This window comes from Meriones unguiculatus, chromosome 11 (assembly GCF_030254825.1).
Source record: "Meriones unguiculatus strain TT.TT164.6M chromosome 11, Bangor_MerUng_6.1, whole genome shotgun sequence".
NCBI classification, from domain to species: domain Eukaryota; kingdom Metazoa; phylum Chordata; class Mammalia; order Rodentia; family Muridae; genus Meriones; species Meriones unguiculatus.
In genome coordinates this window covers 92,720,166-92,734,953 of record NC_083359.1, presented here as the reverse complement: position 1 = coordinate 92,734,953, position 14,788 = coordinate 92,720,166, and the positions used below count along the sequence as shown (strand labels likewise).

General features: G+C 43.5%; 1 protein-coding gene across 1 annotated transcript in view; it reads left to right on the top strand.

Annotated features, from left to right (window-relative positions):
* Nucleotides 1–5,497: 5,497 nt before the first annotated feature.
* LOC110556693 (sodium/potassium-transporting ATPase subunit alpha-4) overlaps nucleotides 5,498–14,788 on the top strand; it is a 31,334-nt gene continuing 22,043 nt past the window's right edge. The window contains exons 1-5 of the mRNA XM_060364696.1: nucleotides 5,498–5,654; nucleotides 6,389–6,502; nucleotides 8,839–8,973; nucleotides 9,242–9,359; nucleotides 13,486–13,754. Coding sequence (XP_060220679.1) covers nucleotides 5,553–5,654; nucleotides 6,389–6,502; nucleotides 8,839–8,973; nucleotides 9,242–9,359; nucleotides 13,486–13,754 — 738 coding nt within the window. The 5' untranslated portion in view covers nucleotides 5,498–5,552. The remainder of the gene's footprint in view (nucleotides 5,655–6,388; nucleotides 6,503–8,838; nucleotides 8,974–9,241; nucleotides 9,360–13,485; nucleotides 13,755–14,788) is intronic.

Sequence of the window (14,788 nt, the reverse complement as noted above, 5' to 3'; positions counted from 1 at the left end):
GATACAAAGTGAATAAAGTGTAATTAATAAAAAAAAAGTTAAAATTAAAAAAAAGTCAAGGCACTTAGTAAGATACCAGAGAAGGTGAACAGACTAGCTAAAAATATCATTTAATTTTGTATATGCTTTTTTTTTTTTTTTTTGTATGTATGTAGGTGCATGACACGAATGTGAGGGTTAGGAGACAACTTTCAGAAGTTGGTTCCCTCCTACCAGGTGGGTCCGGGGCCTGGAGATGGAACTTAGCGACAAGTGCCTTTACTTACTGAGCCATCTAGCCAGCCAATACATTGCACAGTAAGGGAATAATGTATATAACGCGGGACAGTTTTACTTTTGCTGAGAAGAACTGCAATGCACATTTAGCGGCACATAAAACCACCAACAGTGAATCCACACTGTTCATTGAACACAGAGCAAATGCTGCCGGCAGTTCTTATGTGGAGCGAGGCTTCTTCAAATGTTCCACGTGTGACCTCCTTTCTCCAAAGACATTGTTACAGACATTTACATACTAATGAGATGGATGTGCTTGTTTATTTTAGTATAAAAAAATTAAATCTTGGCTGGATATTTGATATTGCCCAGCAGTGTTTTCAGAGCTGATCAATATTTTTTATAATCAGTCACCAGTGCTGAGACCATCTCTTCTCATAAATATTTTGTGCAAAACAGCAGACGTATATTTCAAAATTGCTGTAAACTTTGTCTTAATTCCAAGCCAAAATTCATTTAGTGATATATATATATTTTTTTATTTTAATGAATCTCAAGCCATCAACATTCTAGCTAGCACAATGCAATCCAAAATGTAATACTTCCACGCCAAGGAATCATGGGATGGAAATGGTAAAGGTCATTTTCAGTCACATTTCTCCCAGAACAGAAAATTTTGTTTGGACAGTAAAAACACTGAAGGCATAGGGGGTGGCTCAGTAGTAAAGGAACTTGCTTCCCAGGCCCCAGGGCCTGAGCTCTCGCCCCTAGAACTCAAGTGATAAAAGGCGAGAATGACTCTTTTTAAAATTTTGTATTAGTTTATTTACTTTACATCCCAAGGGTGCTCCTTCCCTTCCCCTCCTCCCAGTCCCCCACTTTCCCTCCTCCCCTCTTCCTCCTTCACCACAGAAAAGGGGAGCACCCTCCCCCCCATATTAACCCTCCACGGCACATCAAGTCACTGCCCATCAAGACTGCGCGTATCCTCATCCCCTGAAGCTAGGCAGCCCTGCCAGGGGGAAGCAATCCAAAAGCAGGCAACAGAGTCCATGTTATAAACAGGCCCCCCTCCACTTGTCAGGCAACCCATATGAAGGCTAAGCCGCCTTCTGGGTGCATGTATGCAGGGGCCTAGATCCAGATCACGCATGCTCCTTAGTTGATGTCCCAGTGAAAGAATGGCTCTTACAGGTTGTCCTTTGACCTCCACACATGTACTGTGTCACATACATGCATGCAACTCCCACACGAAATCAGACCACAGGATTTCTGGCAGCGTGTGTTGCACCCCCGCCACACAGTGCCAAGTGTGCTTGTGGTGTGTTCAGAGCCAAGACGATGGGGAAGTTACATGATGTGACACCAATGGGCACTGCTAGAAAAGCTCAGATCCATCACGTTCTTGATTTCAAGTTAATCTTGTCACTGTATAATCAAACACTCTTTACTGTTGCCAATTCTTTGCACACACACAAACTCACATGCCGTTTAGTTACCCCACCATAGAGAGGGCGGCCACATACTGTCTGAGAAGCTAGAATGTAGAGTACCTCACTTTCTTACTATTGAGGCTTTACAAGGGAGGAGGTATCTTTCCAAACAGAGAAGGGAAGCGCAGAAAGGGCAGTTAATTTGTACAGAGTCACACAGCTGTTAGATGAGGGCTCAGTATTTAAACACAGAGCTTATCCCCCTAACTAATCTCCAAAACTAAAAAAAAAAAAAAAACAAACAATCTTGGAGACAGTGGCCCACACCACTAATCCCAACACTCAGTGATACAGAGACAAGACAATCAGCGTACGGTCTAGGTGCAGAGCAAGTTCCAAACCAGCGGGGGCTCTGTAACAAGGCCATCTATGCACACACACCACTGTTGTCGAGTTTTGAACCACCTAACAGGATTCCTAGCCTCAGAAGTCACAAGACCTTACAAAGACTTTGTTCCAGTTCTGCTATCTGACCTAAATTTTCTCTGTAGCAGAACCTGCTCCAGTCATCCCCACTCAGACAGAGGTTTGTGTGTTCTTGATTAGATCTTTCATGAGCCCATTATGATGCCGGGCCTAGACTGTTGCCATGGTACACACAGGACCTAGGGCTGAGGACATCAAGCCCGCCCAGAAGCTCACTCTGACCTCGGCTCCCACTGCACTTCCCACCTGCTGAGCCCCCTGAATCTCCATCATTTAGGCACCCAGGTACCCTCTATGCCGATCTCCCTCTTTGCTTTCACCCTGACTTTCAGAGTCTAGGCTCACTCAGCTTGATATTTCCTTCTCTATCCTTGCTGCTCAGACCTGCTCCCTCACTCACGTTTCCCTTCCCCTGTTGCCCAGACTCCTTACTCTACCTCTCCCATTCTGTGGCTGGCCTGCACCCTTTCCTCCACACTGCTCTTGCCTCCAGCCCCTCAACCCTTCCTTCCACTCCCTCCCATGCCCTTACCCTCTTTGCTTTCTTCCCCACCAGTTGAGCCGAGCCAGCTCTATCTAGAGATCACATTATGGAGCTTGAAAAGGAAAAAGGGACAGCGGCTGCTCAAGAGCAGACTCTAAGCCCAAACACTGTTACTAAAAACATGAATAAAAGTCCGATAAAAACTAAAAAAAAGAAGAAAGACTTAGAAGACCTGAAGAAGGAAGCAGATATGGTGAGACTACCCAAAGCAAATTGCCCTTGAAACACCTATCAGCCTTCTCCCTGATTGCCTTCCACATCTGCCTGGACAACAGAGCACACTGCTAGGGCAACCCCTTCCCGCTTCCTCCCTCCTCCCTGCATTTGACCTGAGGTCAGGTCACCATCTCACCTTCATGATTCCTCTGTCCCCTCAGAATGATCACAAGCTAACCTTGGATGAGCTGAGTGCCAAGTACTGTGTGGACTTGATCAAGGTAAGAGCTGCCTGAGGGAGGCAGAGGTTAGCACTGGCTTGAGACCATAAGGAAGGACAGTGAAGAGACTGAAAGTGACCCCCACCCTTCAACTCCAAATCCAACTTTTCTTACCCTCAGCCCCACAAAGTTCCACAAAACTCTACTCGGAAAAGATGGCGGTGGTAACTACCCCAGAGAGAGGCTATACAGGTAGATGGGATAGTAAGGGGGTTGGGAATATACCTTTGTTTTAGTCCTCTACCTGTTTATACTCTTGGGGTTTATCAAAGACCCCAGAGAGCTTTTGCTTAGGTACAAACAACATTATTGGTATTTGCCATAATAAATTTAAATTGGAAAAATTGAAGGTATTTAAAAGTATTCCTCAGCTCATCTGTAAGTAGAATAAATACTAGTAAATATGTGTGGGCAGAAAGCTGAGGGTACAAGTCAGTAGTAGAGCATCTGCAGGACCTTGAATTTGATCCCCAGAATGGTGACAAAAAAGATAGGAGAGAAAAAGGGGGATTAAAGGCTCATTGCAACTAACAGCAATAATATTTTGACCAAATAACTACATTTCTTAAAAAAAAAAAAAATAGTGTCATCTTACATTTTACAAACTTCTTTAATGTCTAACTTTCTTTCTTGTTTGTTTGTTTGTTTTTTCGAGATGAGGTCTCACTATGTAGCTCTGACTAGCCTGGAACTTACTATGTAGACTAGGTTGGCCTTTAACTCACAGAGATCCACCTGCCTCTGCTGAGATTGAAGGGGTGCATCACTATGCCCAGCTAATGCCTAGCTTTCTAGTAGAAAAATATGAATTCTCATACCTTTGGTATTAAATCTACTGGTATATATCATGAATTCTTTGGAAAACTTGAAGTGTTAGCTTTTTATTATTGTGACAAAATCCTTGAATCTGGTGTTTGAACAAGAAGGAACCCCATAGGCTTATATGTTTAAATACTTTGTCCTCAGTTGGGGGAACTTCTTGGAAAGAATTAGGGGGTGTGGCCTTGATGGAGGAGGTGTGTTCCTGGGGCTCTGAAGTTTCAAAAGTGCAGCCATTTCCAGGAAGCTCCCTCTTTGCCTTGTGCCTATGGATCAGGATACAAGCTCTCAGCTACAGCCTGCGTGCGGTTCCCTGTCATGATGGTCATGGACTCTAACCCTCTGGAACTGTGAGCCCCAGTAAACACTTTCTGGTCCAGCCTCATTGGTCATGGTGTCTTCACAGCAATAGAAAGAGTAACATAAGGCAGCGGCAATGTAAAGGAGGGAAGAGTCGTTCTGACTCACAGCTCATTCTGGTCATGGTTGTGGTCTCTTGACTCTTGGTTCCCGTGGGGAGGAAGCCATTTTTTTTTTAAGATTTATTTATTTAGTGTGTGAGTGAGTACCCTGTCTGCATGTACACCTGCATGCCAGAAGAGGGCATCATATCCCATTATAGATGATTGTGAGCTACTACATGGTTGCTGGGAATTGAACTCAGGACCTCTGGAAGAGCAGACAGTGCTCTTAACCACTGAGCCATCTCTCCAGGCCCCTGAAATGTCTCTTACAACACCATCACAATACCACCATCAGCTGGGAACCAGTTAATTTGCGGAACATCTAAAAGTCAATACTTACTTACCATACTTTATTTCTTTGTGGCCAACCAACCATTCCCAAGGATGAGTGAAGACAATGATTTAGTGCTGTTAAGAGCTTTAGACCTTCTGGACCCCTTGAAGAGAGTATTGGAGGTCCCTTGGGTCTTTCTAAGGAGAGGCTAAGATGATGGTTGATAGGTTTTGATAAATTCAATTATCACATAATAGAAAGGAAAAAGCACAGAAGTGTGTGCGTAAGACTAGAATAAAAGATCTTTGCATTGGTGTCTTTAATTTGATTTTCGCTACTTTCCAAATTGGAAAGCCAAAGTTTAAATGTCAATATGTTACCAGCATCATACCCCCAGTTAGTCTAGTACATCATAGTTATTTCTGTATGTTTGTTTCCCAGCTTGAACTCCCTAGGAGTAAGGACCATTCTTTAATTTTTATTTATTTAATTGGTTGATTGAGCGAGCACTTAAATTTATGTGTGGAGGTCAGAGGACAACTTGAGGGATTCAGTTCTTTCCACGGTGTGAGTCCAAGAATTAACTTTGTCAGGCTTTTCTGTAACCTTTATGAGCAAAAATCTTCAGATGTTCCAAGGCCTGCTTTTGGGTAGACCCACTCTGAGGCTGTAACAAGTAGGTCCTCCTTTGCTGTAACTGGTTTTTTGTTGTTGTTGTTGTTTTGTTTTGTTTTGTTTTCACAGCTTTCTCTCCATCCCTGTTTCTTTTCCACACAGGGCCATAGCCTCAAAACCGCCCAGGAAATTCTGCTTCTACATGGACCAAATGCACTGACCCCTCCTCCCACTACTCCCGAGTGGGTCAAATTCTGCAAACAGATGTTTGGTGGCTTCTCCCTCCTGCTGTGGACCGGTTCCATTCTCTGCTTCCTGGCCTACGGCATACATGTACACCATAGCGGGAAAGCCCAAAAAGATAATGTGAGCGTGCTCATCTAGTACCATCCACGTGCAGCTTGGAACTCCCGAAGTCTTCTGGCCCAAATCCCCAGTAGTTCAGGAATTTCTAGAAGAGACCTTGGTCCATCTTGGTCCCCTGCAAGCTCTTATCTAGAAAAGCTTCCGGTTCAACTCCGGGAGAGGCATTCTTCCAACTGTCTTCCCACCTAGTCGTCGCCAGAGCATTTTGTAGCCCCTCTCGCTTATACAGAGTGTCTGTCTATTCATCTCTCACTTTCCCTGGCTTATTATCCACCTCCTACCTATACAGAGAGGAGAGGAAGATTTACATTCTCTGTCTGGGATGTTTCTGACCACTCCACACAGTAGCTTAGATTTTCTTTATTTTTTTTAATTTTTTTATTATTATCATTTATTCCATTTCATTCAATTTGTATCCCAGCTGTAGCCCCCCTCTCTTATCTTCTCCCAATCCCATCCTCCCTCCCTCTTCTCTCCCTATGCTCCTCCCCTAGTCCACTGATAGGGGAGGTCCTCCTCTTCTTCTATTTGGCCCTAGCCTATCAGGTCTCATGAGGACTGGTTGAGATTTTCAAGGAAGCCAAGTGTGCTGTTGCTATCCCAGCCCCTCCGCCCTATAACTCAGTCCTATGACTTCCTCCACCCAGAGGAAGTTGTTACCTTGGCAATCTGTCTGAGGATAAAGAAGGGAGAAAAGGATGTGCCAATGATACTTTTTTCCTCCCAATCTTCAGCTGTACCTGGGTTTTGTGCTGGCTGCCGTGGTCATCATTACTGGCTGCTTCTCATATTATCAGGAGTCCAAGAGCTCCAAGATCATGGAGTCTTTTAAGACCATGGTGCCTCAGGTAGGTAGGACTTGTGTGGGAGGATCTAATGAGAAGCAGATTGTGGACAATTATATAATCGCTCAGTCCCCTGGAGACTGTCGCACACAGTGGGTGCTGGTGCTCTGGGTGAGGCTGGTGATGAGGGGGCCTGGAAACTACCAGGAGAAAATGTGAGACTCAGATAATACCACCCCAAAAAGGTCTAGTCCCAAGGTAACAATCAAATGAAGAAATGCCCTCCACCTCTCTCAAGAACATCTCTTGAAAACCAGAAGTAGAGAACCGGTGGATAGACTAACATTAAAGTAAATGAATCTTCGGAAATGTCCCAGTTTATAAGAAGCTAAAAAGATATGACGATACGGATATCCTGGCAAAGATAGAGGTCCTGGGTCTGGTGCTGTGCTGGGAGACAGTGTCAGAAGACATTTTGGGTCATGCGACAAAAGCTGAGATGTAGACAGTAGAAGTATTGCTTCAATGTGAAACCCACTGAAACCAATCGCTGTATTGCATAAAAGAATAATCCAGAGGCCAAGAGATGGCTCAGTAGCTTTGTTGGCTGATCTTAGGTCAAGCTGACACACAAGCTTAGAGACATTTGGGAAGAAGAAATTCAGTTGAGAAAATGTCCCCACCAGATTGGCCTGTGGACAAGCCTGTGGTACATTTCCTTGATTGACGGTTGATGTGGGAGGCTCCAACTCACTGTGGCAGTTCCCCTCCTGGGCTGGTGGTCTTGGGTGCTATAAGAAAGCAGGCTGAGCAAGCCATGAGGAGCAAGCCTGTAAGCAGCACCCCTCCGTGGCTTCCCCATCCATCCCTGTCTCCAGTTCCCTGCCTTGAGTTCCTGAGTTCCTTGGATAATGAACTGTGATGTGGAAAGTTTAAGTAACATAAGCTTTCTCCCCAAAGTTGACTTTAATTGTGATATTTATCACAGTAATAGAAACCCGAAGACTCTGCCCTCGCTGAGGATCGACGGTGGCTTACAACCTAAAACTCCAGTTTCAAAGGGCTCCCTTCTCTTCTAGCCTCACAGGCATCAGGCATGAGCACAGTGCATTTATGTATGTGCACATAAAAGAAAATCTTTTTTAAAAAAGAGAGATTACATAATTCTTAGAAAAATGCACTCAGAAGTGTTTAGGATAATTGTCAGGATGCATGCAACTTAGAGACAGAAAAGGACAAAGCAATTGAGATTAAAGTTAGTGAGTGGAGACAGGTAAAAGTTGTGTGTGCTTGTCACTATTTTCATTACCGAAACTTTTCTGAAATTTAAAATTTATTTTCAAATTGAAAAATTTAAAGGTATCTGGAAATAGTATGACAGCAGATTGGAGTTCCTAAATGCACGCCTAGAAGCTTATTTTTAAAAGTCTCCAAACTCATGCAACAATATTACCATGTTTTCGCCTTGTAGCCTAAGATTTTCTCTCTCCCTTTAATGTCAACATAATTTAAACTTTTCCTTGAGTAAGAGTTTCGTCTAGGAGCTTAGAGTTTATCCGGTAGCATTGATTGCCTAATACAGCACCCCAAACACGGCTTTTGTCCTGATTCTGTGTCGGGCTACTACTCCGGTCTGAGTTGACTTCAGCTTCCACTAGGTAAAAATATAAGATGACCGTATTCACTCTGGAGCCTTGGTTGAAATGATTGGGATGTGATGCTTGGAGCTCTGGCTTGTTCATGGGAGAAGAGGGTTTCCAGGAACAGGGGGGGCAAACCTTAACATGAACAATTTTTTATTAATTAATTTATTTACTTTACATGCAGATCTGCAGTTTCCCCTCCCTTCCCTTCTTCCAGTCCTTTTCTCCTCCTCTCCTCCCCCCATCCACTCCTCCTCCCTTTCTCTTCAGAAAAGGGGAGACCTCTCTTGGGTATCAACCAGCCTTGGCATATCCATGCTGTAAGACTAGGTGCATCTTCCACTACTGAGGCAACCCAGTTAGCGGAAAGGGTCCCAAAGGCAGGTCCCCAGAGTCAGAGACAGCTCCTGCTCCCACCGTTGAAAGAATTTTTTTTTTATCTTTGTTTGTACCCATTTGCTAATATCTTATAGGCCAAAAGTAAGTTTGAAAAAAAAAATAAATTATATGGTCAACTCTACATTTAGAGACAAAGAGATAGATCCCACCTCTTAATAAAAAAAGCCACCAAAGCCACATTGCAAAGGTTCTGCAGACAGCAGTGGTAGAAATATGCAATGTGCCAAAGAAAGACCTTTCCAAGGCTATTGTGGTGGATAACACAGAAGGATGGAGATATAAATGACAATGCAAAGGGTCCGGGCAAGACAGGAAAGGCGGGAAGCCGCGTAATCATCCTACGTTGTCTGCCTACAGCAAGCCTTGGTAATTCGAGATGGAGAGAAGATGCAAATCGATGTGAAAGAGGTGGTTTTGGGAGACCTTGTGGAAGTGAAGGGTGGAGACCAGATTCCTGCCGACATCAGGGTTATCGCTGCCCAGGGATGTAAGGTGAGGGGGTGTGGGAAGCCAGAGGAGGCAGCCTAAGGCGGTGTATGTTCTAAGGCATGCTAAAGACCCGGGATGCTGTTATTCAGAACCTCCAGATAGAGACGAGGGTGGTTCGGAAGTGAGACAATGAGATTCCAGGAGCATATTTGCTTATCTCTGCGTGTTAATGATGTGCTGATTCTGACAGCTAAGGCAAGGCTGCCTCTGTAAGTGAATTCATCCTTTGTTTTAGGCTCGCCTTTTTAACCTATCCTCCTTCCCACCCCAGGTGGACAATTCCTCCTTGACTGGGGAGTCAGAACCCCAGTCTCGCTGCCCTGATTGCACCCACGAGAACCCTCTGGAGACAAGGAATATCCTCTTCTTCTCCACCAACTGTGTAGAAGGTGAATATTGAATCATACACAGCATGGACTCAACAGCAGAGGTGGAAACCCAGACTTTTAAGACCTTTTGTTTTCTAAAGTTTTTGGAATAGGAAGATAGTAACCAGGTTGGCTTTTCCACCACTCAGGGGCTTGATGACCTCTGGCAAGAGGTCAAACCCTCATCTCTAAATTTGCATTCTGTTAATACTGAAAACTGTTACCCATTGACTGTTTATGGACTAAATGACATAAGTATGAGATGCTTAGCACAAGGTCTAATACACTATTGACAATTGCTTTGGCTGTTGGAAATAACAGAATGGAGGAAAGTTATCTCTCTCTGCTGGGTTACTCTCCTAACTTCCTTTTACCTTCCAGAGGAAGATCTCAATGCTGCAAGTTTGAGTTATCAGAGGTACCCCTCAAACTTTACCATTCAAACGCTGGCTTTGTCCCTAGACTGAAAGTAAGGCATCCCTGAACCAGGACTTAACATCATTATGTCACTCTCTCCTTTGCCCTTTCCCCTTAAGGAAACTAAGTACACTCTGGAATCCATCTGCAAATCATTGTTAATGTGTAGGAATAATGTGTTTTACTGTCTGAAGATAGCTGTTTTCTGCTGAATGCATAAATGCACGTAGCTGTAGTGTCAAGTACTGTAAACACTCTTTTTCTGTTCTCACAACGACACACACCAAACTCTAAAGTTCAAAGCAGCTGCATGCTCGCCATATTTAAGGCTATGACTCAACAGAAAAGAGGAAGATTAGAGATTCTAACAAGTCTCTCTCCAAAGCTTATGTTCTTTCCTCCCCTTCTCCACTCGGCTCAGCACCTCTCCTCATCATTTAACTTGAAAGTGCCATAATAATAATAATAATAATAATAATAATAATAATAATAATAATAATAATGTTCGATGTGCATTAAGAAAAAATCCAACTAAAAAGAAATATCACTTGATTTGTACACAATACGTAAAACATGATTAATTGAGTTTACAGAAAAATGCAAATTAGCAAGACTTCTCTAAAAAGATTGTATTTCTGCTGTTACAGTTTAGGAGGAAATTTGCTCATATTTATCTTTCTGAATTGTTTCATCAGCTAAAGTACATGCTGCTGACAACTGGGTTGGGCAAGAGTAACAAGGGTCTGTCGGGTGAAAAGAGATTTAGTAGAAGACAGACAAAACCCAGATGTAGCCCAGAGGGTAGAACTAGCTAGATTAAGTTAAGGACTCTTGTTTTATTTGTTGAAACATGTCAGGTTTCATTATGTAGTTCTGGCTATCCTGGAATTCGCTTTGTAGACTAGGCTGGCCTTGAACTCAGAGATCCTCATACCCCCCACCTCCTGAATGCTGAGGTCAAAGAAGTGTTCTACCATGCCCGCTAAACTGAGGAATTTTTGTACAGCTTGCTGAAAATTAGCATTTTCCTTAGTCCCGTTCCCCCTTTAACCTTCTCTCTAGACCAATTTACACATTAGTAACATAAACACAACTTTATCCTTGCCTCCCGGCTGTCATTGCTTATGGATCTTAACAGACAAAGGCACGAAGGCCTCTCTCTGTGTTCCCATGCTTCCAGAGAGCCTGCTCTTTCTCTGATGGTACATGGGAAGGAACGTGAGGCAACAGCGTAGCCCAGGATAACAGGAAACCCGCCCCTATCCGTCTTCTAGTTTGACGCTAACCTACTCCATCTCCAAACACATGAGGACCATTTACTATATGTTATCTTTTCAAGCTAAGCATTTGCATGAAATGGATTTAAATGACACTATAGCCACCTATGCCCACCCTATCAAAGATAAGAAATCCTTTGTGTCTTTCAGTCATTTTAGTAGTTTTCAGGAGCGTTCAGAGAACTCTGTCAGCCAGTTGTCTATAGGGAGCTTTACACTATGATCCTGTCTAGATTACACTTCCCATAATACTGGCCTGGTCCAGCTGAGAACCCTACCCCTAGATTTTTGAAAAATATTTGTGTGTGTGTGTGTGTGTGTGTGTACATGCCCCACATGTATTCAGGAACCCAAGGAGGTCTGAAAAGGTGACCCCCTTGACCTTCAGTTATAGATGGCTGTGAACCACCGTGTACATTCTGAGAATCAAGTCCAAGTTGTCTGCAAGAGTAGTAAACGCTGTGGACAACTGAGCTATCTGTCCAGCCCACACTCCTGGACTATTGCTAAAGGTGATCCTAGAACTATAGACCTCCAGCTGCTGTGCCCCTGGGTTCCTGTGTTTGTCAGAGCTGCTGCTACTGAGGCGCATGTGTAATTTTATACTGATTCTTCAGAAATTCCTTTATTCACCTGAATATGAGAATAAAGTTTAGTGTCTACATATACCCAACCTTGTTCTAGGCTCTTTTGGAGACATTTAATTTCATGGCTCTTTGGATCCTTTGTTTCTTCTTCTCCTCCTCCACCTCTTCTTCCTCCTCCTCCTCTTTCTTCTTAAATGAAGTAGCACACACTAACCTAGAACTCACTATGTAGCCCAGGCTGGCCTTGAACTCAGGGCAATCCTCTAGCTTCAGCCTCTCAATTACTGGGTTTCTAGGTGTAACCCACAACATCTGGGCTGTGTTTCATCACATGTTAAGTATGAGGAAGCCTGAGCCTCAGGGAGTATAGTACTTTGTATCAGGGAAAAGAGCTACTTGTTTAAAAAGTTGACCTTTCTGCCTTATGCCTTTCTGCTTCTAAAATAAAAAAGCTCTGCCCTTGAGTTTCTTTCCTTGATAATTCTATGACTTGAATGGTACGAATGACAGGCACTGTGGTAAAGCAGAAAGAATGAGGTTTGGTTTTGTTTTTTTGAGACAAGGGTTTCTGTGTGTAGTCTTGGCTGTCCTGGAACTCATACTGTAGACCAGGATGGCCTTGAACTCAGAGATCTGCCTGCCTCTGCCTCCCAAGTGCTCAGATTAAAGTCGTGCACCACCGCCGCCCAGTTCAGAAAGAATGGTTTTAAACAATCTTGATTCATGCTTGTGGGTGACTGCCCTGTGCCATGGGTGGGTAAAGTGGACCACGGTATCCAAGTAACTGCACCTCTAGGGTGGGGAGCAGAGCTGGTGGGGAGCAAGGGCCCTGGGAAAGCACTGGGCACAGATGTCATGGCTTGTGCTACCCAGCAGAGGTCAGACTAGTTCTAGTTAGAAAAGCAGGGAGGGGGCTCCTCAAGCAGAGTTTTTCAAATACTGACAGCTGAGAACTGGAGAGGTCTTCCTTGTGGGCCAAGCTGGAGGTGCACTGTGGGAGGCTCCGCAGGCTGTGGCTCGCACCCCTACTTTTTCTGTCCGCACAGAATCCTCTGTCCTACTGTATCAGTCCAATTTTGACACTAAACAACCTCAAAATAGCATCAGATGAGGGCTCAGTCCCATGGGACTCTCCTTACTCCGGTCTCCAATCCAAGTAACAGGCTGTCATCCACGCTTCTGACAGGCTCACTATGAACTGAGATTCCAGGACTCCTTTCTTGAGGCTCACGGAAGTGAGGGAAGCTCTTGATCTACATTTTCCACTCATTACAGAGGATAAGACACAAGTGAACAGGCAGATGGGAGACAGGCATAGGGCTGGTGGTGTGTGAACAGGAGTTTCTGTATCCTGAGTATGCTGTTCTCCAGACAGCTCCATGTGTTTGCCAGCCTGGAAGCTCTCCAAACCCAGTTGTCTTGGCTTTTTAATGGGTGTTTTATTACACAGACATGACTAATTATATCATGTGCCATTGGTATTCAACTCAACCTTCAGCCTCTCTCCCCTTCTCAGAAGTTGGGCTATAGACCTGAAAGTCTACCATATAATCACATGGCTGGTTCCCATGGCAACTTCTCCCTCCTCCTGGCTACCCAAGAGCCTACCAAGAATTGCTTCATTGAAACAAAAGGTTTTCTTAGCACCTATGGAATTCTATGGAATTTGGAAGCTCTACGCCCAATATTCCTATCACTCCAGAAATAATAAAATGTTAGGAACCAAATATGATGACAAAAGATTCTTGTAGCAATACAATCTAAGGATTTTAGAAGTTCTGTGACAGTAACTGGGATGGAGATACCAATCCAGGGGGTTGTTATTTTACCACAGTAGGGTATCATAGCCTCTTCCTCCATTCACAGGAACAGCCCGGGGTATCGTGATTGCTACAGGAGACTTCACAGTGATGGGCCGAATTGCTTCACTGACGTCAGGATTGTCAATGGGCCAGACCCCCATTGCCACCGAAATTGCACACTTCATTCACATCATCACTGATGTCGCAGTCTTCCTCGGTGTCAGCTTTTTTTTCCTCTCACTTATCTTGGGCTATACCTGGCTAGATGCTGTCATTTTCCTTATTGGCATCATTGTGGCCAATGTGCCCGAAGGGCTGCTGGCCACTGTCACTGTGAGTAAACAAGGTTGGGAGGGGTGGCCCCTGGGCAAAAAAAAAAAAAAAAAAAAAAAAATGACCATAGGGAAGTGAAATCCCTGGTGTCACTTGTTGTTATTGAACATCTTAAGTGTGAGGTGTTCCTGAGATGTAAATAGGCATCAAAAGTCATTTAGTTCCCACCTTTACACCGACTTCCTCTACTGGGCCTCTGTGACTACTCTTCTCAGTGAAAGAAAAAGCAAGACACAACAGAAAAAAGGAGTGTGTCCCGGTCTCAGGTGCATTGGCTGTTAAACTCAGCCAAATCACTTAAGACCAACAGGCCTCAAGTATTCATTAGCTTTTAGAAAAAGATTATTTTGGAAGTACAGAATCTTACTGAAAAGACTTCAAGGCCATTTAAAATAAACCTTTGACCCAACACTGAATGTTCTCTATAAAAATCCATGAAAGATAATTGTGGTTTGTTTTTTTTTTCTTTCTGAGAATGGAGAACATAGCTCCTCTTTGTCTCAGCCTATTTTGCTCTAAGATCACTTAGTTAAATTTCATTATATTGAGCAGAAATATGATCCCTGTTTCATCCTAGCTTTCCCAACCAAAATAAGTTGATTCTCTGTCTCCCATGGTCTACCTTTTTATGGTAGCCATCATGAACCCTCAGATTCTCCAGGGTAAACCCTTTTTCCCTTTCTTCCTATAACAAGGTCTTAGCTCTTCATCTTACTAATAACTTGTTTAGGTAGGCTCTAGTTTTTTTACATTCTTCTTAAAATAGAAATAAGAATAACATTTAGGGTATGTTTGGACTGGTTTAAAAACACTGGGACTAATGATATAATGTAAATAAATTGCAATTCCATAATTGGAATTCTATACTTACATATCCACAGAATAATAATTTGTTAGCTTTTAAAACCAACCTTGCATTCAATTTATGATTAACAAAATTTTTCTGGCTTAAATGATTTCTCAAAGGCTTTTTAGTATTGTGACATTCTTTCCCAATGTCATCATTGTTCCCTCCTGCCCAAACTTTTCTGAAA